General features: G+C 45.5%; 1 protein-coding gene across 1 annotated transcript in view; it reads right to left on the bottom strand.

Moving 5' to 3' along the window:
• Positions 1-4,489: 4,489 nt before the first annotated feature.
• The window catches only part of KCNK1 (potassium two pore domain channel subfamily K member 1), a 53,913-nt gene continuing 49,269 nt past the window's right edge, over positions 4,490-9,133 (bottom strand). The window contains exons 2-3 of the mRNA XM_027046901.2: positions 8,544-8,939; positions 4,490-5,473 (exon numbers count right to left, since the gene is read on the bottom strand). Of these exons, the coding sequence (XP_026902702.1) occupies positions 5,214-5,473; positions 8,544-8,939 (656 nt within the window). The 3' untranslated portion in view covers positions 4,490-5,213. The remainder of the gene's footprint in view (positions 5,474-8,543; positions 8,940-9,133) is intronic.

The raw sequence follows: 9,133 nt of genomic DNA, 5'->3' as shown, positions 1-9,133 counted from the left end.
AGTTTTTAGTGGTCAGGTAAATGACAGCAAGGCAATACATTCACAACCTTGCTATCTCATGCTGAAAAATGAGAGATTTAGCCTAAATGAAGTTTTCAGACAGTGGAAGTTATATTTAAGAAGCAAGCCTCTTGGGGTGTCTGGATGGCTCAGTTGGTTAAGTGTCCGACTTCAGCTCAGGTCATGGTCTCGTGGCTCGTGGGTTCCAGCCCCACGTCGGGCTCTGTGCTGACGGCTCAGAGCCTGGAGCCTGCTTCGGATTCTGTGTCTCCCTCTCTCTCTGCCCCTTTCCTGCTCACACTCTATCTCTCTCTCAAAAATAAATAAACATTAAAAAAAAAAAAAAAAGAAAGAAAGAAAAGCAAACCTCTTAAGGGAAGCCTGGCTGACTCAGTCAGTGGAGGGTGCGATTCTTGATCTCAGGGTTGTGGGTTCGAGCCCCACGTTGTCTGTAGAGATTACTTAAAATCTTTAAAAAACCTAATTTTAATCATTTTATAGGCAAACAGTAGTTGAACATTGTTAGGAAAATTACAATATTGAAATAACATGAACAAACAAATGTGCTAGCTATCCTGGGGGCTGTTTGCCCCTGCCTGGGAGGGCTCTGTGAGGCAGTTCCTTTCTGAGTCTGAGTCTGCCTTTCAATGTTAGGCTCTCAACAGCCCTTCTCAGTGCACTTACTAGCTGTTAACACGTGGTTCTCCAAGCAGGTGGCACAGGGGATCCAAGTGGGGGGTGCAGGAACCGTGGACGCTTTTAGAGGCACAGAGCCACGGCATTAACTTTAAGGCTGCCTAAGGTAAGGACTGCCCAGTGACTCCTGCCAATTTGCACCGAGACTTGTAATGCTTTTGCCACCAAAAATTACAACACGAAGAGTACGCTAACTCCTACGTTGAGAACTATTGGGTAGCATTGCTCTCCTGTATTCTCTGTGGGTTCGAACCCAGAGCAGTCACTTTATCGGAGCGGTGTGCAAAGTGTGGGTAAGCTATGAGGGAAGAAAAGGGGCTGGCTTATTAAATGTGCTTCACTGCCAGGCTGTGAAAATACTTACAGTTTTACTTCTGGGTTCCTTACTCTGTTTTGCTTTATATGTTTATTGAGAGAGAGAGAGAGAGCATGTGAGCGAGTTGAGGGAAGGGTAGAAGGAGAGGGGGAGACAATCCCCAGCAGGCCTGTGCTGTTAGCACAGAGACCGATGCGGGACTCGAGCCCACGAACCATGAGATCGGGACCCGAGCCAAAACCTAGAGTCGGAAGCTTCACTGACTGAGCCACCCACACACTGCATTCTTACTGTATTTTAGAAAGCTGAATTGGCCTGACAATACCTATTAGATAAATGATTGGAAAGTTGTCTTCAGCAAACAATTTCATGTTTTGCCTTCACACAAAACACTCGGATGCACCCAATTTTCATAAAGTAGAACTCTTGGAAAAGAATACATCACTACGGGAAAAGCTTTAAAACTGTTAGAGACAGGTTGAAAATTGTACTGGGCAGCAACAAATACGTAGCTGAGCTCCATATGATTTCAGGCTCGGCATCACAAGGAAGTTTCGTTTCTAAATTTGCCAAGGCACGATCCGGTTGACCACGTACGCATTTCGGAAACTCGATCCCAGAGGACTGGTTTCCTCACTCGAGGATATCAGTATTTATCACAGCCCTCCTCGGCATGGGATGGCTGTACCATACGCCACACAATCATGAAGCTCTGCTCACTGCATTCCGAGTAGGAGACAGCGAATCTTACGGTCACCTTGCAGGGCGTGCTTGTTGGGCCAACTTGAAAACAAACTCTTATTCCAAGCAAAGATCCGCCGCTCTCACGAAGACATCGTACTACTGATAGCTTTAAAGGGTTTAAAAGGTTTTGCGTTGAATCTTTCAGTTATTTCGACGTCTCCAGATTTGTAAGTATCTCCCCATCCATTTTCCAAAAGGCACAGAAGGCTGGTTTGTGGAGTGTGGGCATGATTTTGTCAGGTGAGAAAAGTGACCCCGTGTCTTATTAATCTGATAACTCCCAGACGTTTCTTCCTTAAGTCACATCGTATTTATTTGTTTGGAAAGCATTCCCTTTTCCCACCCACGCATCTTCCTCTTCGACTTTTGAACATATGGCGTTCTAAATCTCCTGGGGGCATACGGAGACTGCAGTCTCATACACGGAGTCATCTGGGCCAAATGTCTGTTTTGTGTATTTCCTTTATTACCTCCTTTTGGAGGCTGCTCCTAGCCTATGCGGTGCCTCTGACTTCTGGGAGGGTAAGAACGCTTCCTCCACCAACACGCTGTTCTCTGCTCACACTGAGCGTATCTGCTGCACCGAATGTCAACCTACCTACTGGACACATGTAACTTAACACTCACACACAGGAGTGCTGTCCTTGAAGGACAAGGGTCTCTGCCGCTTCTCTATCCCGAGGGCCTTCTACAGGATTTTTTTTTTTTTTTTTTAATTTATTTTGAGAGAGAGAGCAGGAGAGGGGCAGAGAGAAAGAGAGAGAATCCCAAGCAGGCTCAACGCTGTCAGCACAGAGACTGGTGCAGGGCTTGGACTCCAGAACCATGAGATCATGACCTGAGCCAAAACCAAGAGTCAGACGCTTAACCGACTGAGCCACCCAGGCGTCCCAAGATTCTTAAGAACTCAATTTAGAACACTCTAGTGCAAGAGCTGGATCCTTGGGCTTATCCTCTACTCATCACTCCCAATCGTCTTTGCTAATATTCACTTCCACTTCCAGCTGCACCCTTGCTCGCCTCCAGCTAGAGGGTTCCAAGGTCAGCATTGGCAGGTGCCGCGCTGGCCTGCTGCACGCTGCCTGTCCTGCCCGTTCTCTGATTCACAGCTCGCTCCGCCTTCCGGACCACAGGGCAGCACCTGCCCACTGGTCAAGGACAAAAGACAAGCATAGAAAAGATACGCTGCCTTATAGTTTGCACCCAAAAGGGTGCGGGAGACAAAACTTGCCCCCCCACGTTTGGACCCCCTGCTTCACATTAGAAACAACAAAAGCAATTTGAAGGGCGTTAAGGGTGTCTTCTCTGCAGCTTCATAAAAGCTTTGAAAATGACCTTGACACTTTGATACTTGACGGCATCCTGATTCCAAGTTTTCCCGTTCTGCTCTTTCTCGTTCTCTGTAGTTTGGACTCGCCACTCAGATTAGTCAAGCGGTGGTGGCACTTGTTATTTTTTCCCGCATTGAATATAAAGACACTCTCCCCGTGTAAAATCCACCGTTTCTGCAATTTTTATCCTTCAACGCCCCTACACCATACCAAGAACTGTGGTCACAGCGAACTTTCCGGACCCGATCATGTCCTTGATGCATGTCCCTATTTTCTAAAGAGTCTCTGTTCCACTCCTTAACCAATCACCAACCCCGTCTAAGGGCAGTCTCCACCATGGGGACACGGTTAGCATGGGGTGCAGACAGAAACGTGTTACTGGATCACCCAGCATCACCCAGATCCAGAAAAACAGAACACGTTTGGAACTGAACACTGGAAAGGGGGGGAGCGGGGGTCTACTGACAGCATCACCGAAGCTCTGGAGCCGAGATACATCCTTCTTACAGCTTTGTTGCTCTGAGGCCAGATGGGATCTCCTACAACGAAGAAGGCCCTGCTCATGTAAGCCAGCAGCCAGCAGGGCAAGGCTGGTAACTGTGTGCTCAGGGTGCACGTCATGGAGATGTTTCTGAGTGACGTCCCCAAGGTGAGGTCGCGCTGCTCAGCTGCCTCATGAGCAGGGCACAGATTTCTATCAACATCTCGAGCACCACCTCCCAGGCAGGTACCCATGGGAGAGAAGACGCAGGTGAGGGGGTCACTGGGCATCAGTTGTCACGCAGGGTCTTTTTCTCTTCTAGAATTGTCGCCACAAAAAAAGCGTTTTAATGTTTATTTTGGAGAGAGAGAGAGAGAGAGCGCACAAGCGAGGGAGGGGCAGAGAGAAAGGGAGACACAGAATCTGAAACAGGCTCCAGGCTGAGCTGTCAGCACAGAGCCCGACGCGGAGCTCGAACTCCCGAGCTGTGAGATCACGACCTGAGCCAAAGTTGGATGCTTAACCGACGGAGCCACCCAGGCGCCCCTCTCTTCTAGAATTCTTAAGTGTTCTGTGTGTATCACTTACATGTTGCCATAATGGTTTCTATAAAGGAGTCCTTACATATTATCTGCATAGTCGAGAGCTTTCCTTGATACATTAAAGCATAAAGATTGCAACCAGCTAGGATTTTTATTGATGTCAGCTTGTAAATTTAAAAAACTCTCTGATTAATTCACGATCTGGGCTTTCGCACTAGGTGACTACGAATCACAAAATAACTTCCTTTACAAATCATATTCTTCATTGTTTGTCCACCTCCGGAGAAACGCTTACAGACATCTTAGACATGTGGTATCATTCCAATGCAAAGGGTAGAAACATTTATTGTAGAATATGACAGTAACTCACTCTTAAGTGTATTATTTCCCTTATTTTATTGTAGCAACTCTCGATTCTTCAGTATAAAGAGAAATCAAAAGGAAAAGTATCTACAATCTTGGGTTCAGAAGTATGCTGAGATCTGGTGACCTAAACCCTCTATGTACAAGATATAAACATATTTGGACTTGTTTGTACACAGTTAATGGCAACCTATTCATTATAAATAGTAGTTTTAAGTTAGATTCTACAAAAATAATGATCTTGGATGGGCACATGCAGACTGGTACACATAAACTTATTTATAAAACACATCTCTATGCCTCTCTCTCTCTCTCTTTTTTTCCTTTTAAATATAAATGTTCTATTTAGCCATCAGCTAAAACGATTTAAATGCAAATCCCCAAATCCCCAATTAAAAATATAAAATCCACTTCTCTCCACCGCAGCACACTTCTTCAAGTATTCTTTACCCATTAGTAAAGTCTAGGTAATTTTGTCCCATGGGAATCATAGGTACACATCCCATTTCTTCGGATATTAGACAGTCCTCCAGAGTAAAAGCTTCCTTTGTTCTGTTATTTTGGGGGGGTTTTTGTGTGTTTGTTTTTTGTTTTTGTTTTTTGTTTTTTTGTAAATATTTTGGACAGTAGGTATTTGTTAAAATACTATCTTGGTGTCTACGTTCTCATACAAATAAACAAGACAAAGGGTCTCGCTCGCTGCCCTCACCCGGCTGCTCCCGCACAACACGGCAAAGCCCTCAGTTGCCTGCGGGGCCGTCGGGGTGGGCAGAGGATTGAGGGCCCACGAAAGGCTCGTTCTGCTTCCGGTCCTCCTTTGGGCCGGCTGCCTGGTCTGCGATGGACGAGAAGGACAGCTGGTCGTGCTCTATGATGTGTACTCGATCCTCGTCCTTGTCCTTCTTCACGTAGAACATTTTCCTGAATTTTTTCAGCTCGTGGAGTTCGCAGAAGGTTTCCAGAACTACCAGCATGGCAATGAGGCCAAGCAGAAGGTAACCTGAGTGAGAAAAAAAAAAAAAAAGACAGTGTCTCAGTGGGCTCGAGTCACGGATGAATCAAGGGACGCCACGGAAAGCGTGTGCGTGAAATCAAGTCATTGCCGCTTTCCGAATTTCTAGGAACGTTCTGAGGTCCGTGGCTCCAAGACGGGTTACCCACAGGAAAATGAAGAATGACTTACCCTTGTGCAAACGTGGGATGCTCAGGATCCCAGGGTGTAATTTTTGAGGAAACAAAAAGATGGGGTTGACCTGGCATCGTTAAAGGTAAGTAGCATCCTGCAATGCCCGCCACACAAGGGTAACGTGCCGGGGGAGGGCTCTCCACCTCGGCCTCATAATCAGCGGCTCTCAAAAAGCCAGTGACACACGTCAGAAGACTTTTTGATGGTCATGAGTGCTCAGAACAGAGGGTGACACTTTCTTAAGCACTCAATACTCGTGTCAGTATTTCCACTACCGAATAAGAAGTGTCGCGAGAGAAGTAAGCTAACTGAAAATCCTTCCAGGAATGGATGCATACGGGGAACAGGTCTTGGCGTGTGGTGATTTGCACCTGACCGGGATCCAGCTGCCCACTAAGCTGTCCATTGTGGGACAGTTATTTTGGGGCCACACGGACCACACTCACCGGTTGACTCTGCCAGCTTCTTACTCCGAAATAAAAGATAACCCGTTGATTCAGGTTGAGTGGTGTTCTTTGAATTCGGTGAGGGGAAAATGGTGCTTTTAACTCAGTTCCTACACATTTAAAATCGGTTTCCAGAAAAAAAAAAAAATTCCATCATGGAAAGGAACAGGAAAGTGGAAATGAAAACTAAAAATAACAAAAATTCCAATTTCATGGCCTAGTGGTAAAATGCTTGAGGACTGTCAGAAAACAAATGAGCGGGCTAGAAGGAGCGGCATAGTGGGAACGAGGAGGCGGACTATCTCAAGAATGCACGGAGATGTGGTTCTAGCATCTTTAGAATTTGGCTATTAAGTTTTGATGACAGCATGGTATATTTTAGAAATAGCAATGACATTGTCGAACTCATTGACAATTCCCCTCCTTTTCCTTTATCTAGTGTTTAGTGAAGCCTTGATCAAGCACTGGCAAAAATATCCATGGGGTTTCAGGTAAAAACTGTGGGATTCTACCCTATCCACAACCCAATATGCCTCTGGAATATTCTTTTGCTCCAGTCAGCACATATGCTATGTAGACGGCTCCAGAAAACCCGGTTCATATTGTTACGAGTGTGAAGATGATCCGAAAGGATTTAGCGTCATGTGAAAAACTGAGGTGTGCGACAGTTGGGCAGAATTTATGAGAAGACTATAAACCCAAGAGAAAAGTAGAGCTAGCAAACACAGTCTCAGAAACACTCAACTTCTCGGAGTCATAAACAAACTAAATTAAAACAAGGAGGTAATATTTTACCTGATGGGTGAAAAAAAAAAAAGTTGAGATAATGTTTACCAGAGGTACCAAGTGCAACAAGACCCTCCCTAATGCTACGGGTCTATACCACCCTGTGAGAGTGGAAACCGTTACGCCCACATAATTCTGAGGACAGTCTGAGCTCATAATGCCATTCGGAAAGCACCGGGTCACTGTGTTCTGTGAGTCACAGGACAGGCATATTCACTTTGGGCCGTCAATCCCACTTCTTGGAAAGACAGCAAAGTAGAAAAAGTGTAAACGTACAAAAATATTTACTGTAGTGTTAGTTATAATGCCCCCATGGCATGGTTAGATTATGGTATAGCCAGGGATGGAACATTATGTGGACATTGAAAATAATTACGGTAACTGGAGGAGATATGAAATCATCCTTGTAACCACTTGGTGAATATTTATGGAACTCGTATGGCAGCAAGGCATTGTTCAAAGCATTGGGGTTTGTGAGGGAAGTCTCTGTCCTGGGGGAGCCCGTGGTTTAATGGAGATGTGAAAATATACATAATTCAACGAAGCATGTTGTCAGGTTAAGACTACAAGACAGGGCCAGGACAGAGCATCTATTAAGATTTTCTAGGAGACACGACATGAGTCAAGTCTTGAAAACATCTTGAGACAGCAGAAATGCAAACTGTTATACATCAAGATGCAAAAGATAGGAAAGGAGCACACAAAAATTAAGAATTTCTAAGTTCTTCATATCATACTGAGTTTTAAGTTCTTACTCATTTACCTTGGGAGAAAGAGAGAGAAAGAGAATGTGCAGAGGGAGAGTAGAGACAGAGGGGGACGGAGGATCCGAAGCCTGCTCTGTGCCGACAACAGACAGCCTGACGCAGGGCTCGAACTCACGAACCGTGAGATCATGACCTGAGCTGGTCAGACGCTTAACTGACAGAGCCACTCAGGTGCCCTTCCATATCATACCGAATTTTAAAAAACTGTTTAAAAATTGTAAACCACTGGCTATCCGAATTTAAGATTTTCCTGGTAAATTGAAGAACACGATCGATTACTAATGGGCTCCATTGTAGCCCTAGTTTTCTGGAACTTAAAACATTTGATAAAAATAGCAACTTTTCTTTTTTTAATTAAAAGTTGGTAATCCAGGGGCGCCTGGGTGGCTTGGTCGGTTAAGCGTCCGACTTCGGCTCAGGTCATGATCTCACGGTCCGTGAGTTCGAGCCCCGCGTCGGGCTCTGTGCTGACAGCTCAGAGCCTGGAGCCTGTTTCGGATTCTGTGTCTTCCTCTCTCTCTGCCCCTCTCCTGTTCATGCTCTGTCTCTCTCTGTCTCAAAAATAAATAAACGTTTAAAAAAAAATTAAAAAAAAAAAAGTTGGTAATCCAGTATATTTTGTGTGGTGCATTTTTACGCTGTAATTTATAATGTTATTAGTAAGAGATTGATCAGTCATGTTATTAGTAAGAAACTGATCAGCAGTTTTAAGTACCTGGAAAAAAGTAAGTCTCAGCAGTAAGATTTTTGCATAAAGAGTTTGCAGATTTATCAGTGAAAAAGAGATCAGGGCTTTTATGAATGACTCCTCATTGGTAGGTGAGGAGGGGTGTGGGAATAGCAAAAGAGGCCAAGGAAGTAGAGTCCGGGAGCCTGGCTACTCACACGTGATCCCAATCTTATAGAGCTCTCTGAATTTTTGATTGTAGCCTTCTCCAGGAACGTAATCCCCTAGGCCGATGGTGCTCAGGGAAATAAAACAAAAATAAAACGACTCCAGAAAGTTCCAGTCATCCTCCAGGATGGAGAACACGGCCGCCGGGATGAAGAAGAAGCAGGACACGGTGACAAACCCGAGGAGAACGGCGTGGACGATGGCCACCACCTGCTTGGAGAAGCCCCAGCGGACATGGAAGTAGAGGACAGGCCTGCGGGTGACATGGATGGTGACACGCTGGACCACTGCTGTCAGGAACAGGAGGGTGAACGGGATGCCGATGACCGAGTAGATGATGCAGAAGGCCTTACCTCCATCTGACAAGGGCACAGTGTGGCCATAACCTGCAAGGAAGAGGGGGCCGGAAAACACATCTGTAAATGACAAGTGCCTGCCACCCACCCCTGGCCCCTCAAACCTAGGCAAAGAATCAGTCTTCGGGTCTGATACTTTTTTTTTTAATGTTTATTTATTTTTGAGAGAGAGAGAGAGAGAGAAAGAGAGAGAGAACACAAGCAGAGGAGGGGCAGAGAGAGGG

The sequence above is a fragment of the Acinonyx jubatus genome, chromosome D2 (assembly GCF_027475565.1).
Source record: "Acinonyx jubatus isolate Ajub_Pintada_27869175 chromosome D2, VMU_Ajub_asm_v1.0, whole genome shotgun sequence".
NCBI classification, from domain to species: Eukaryota; Metazoa; Chordata; class Mammalia; order Carnivora; family Felidae; genus Acinonyx; species Acinonyx jubatus.
The sequence above is the reverse complement of the archived record's forward strand: the minus strand, read 5'-3'. Positions and strand labels throughout refer to the sequence as shown.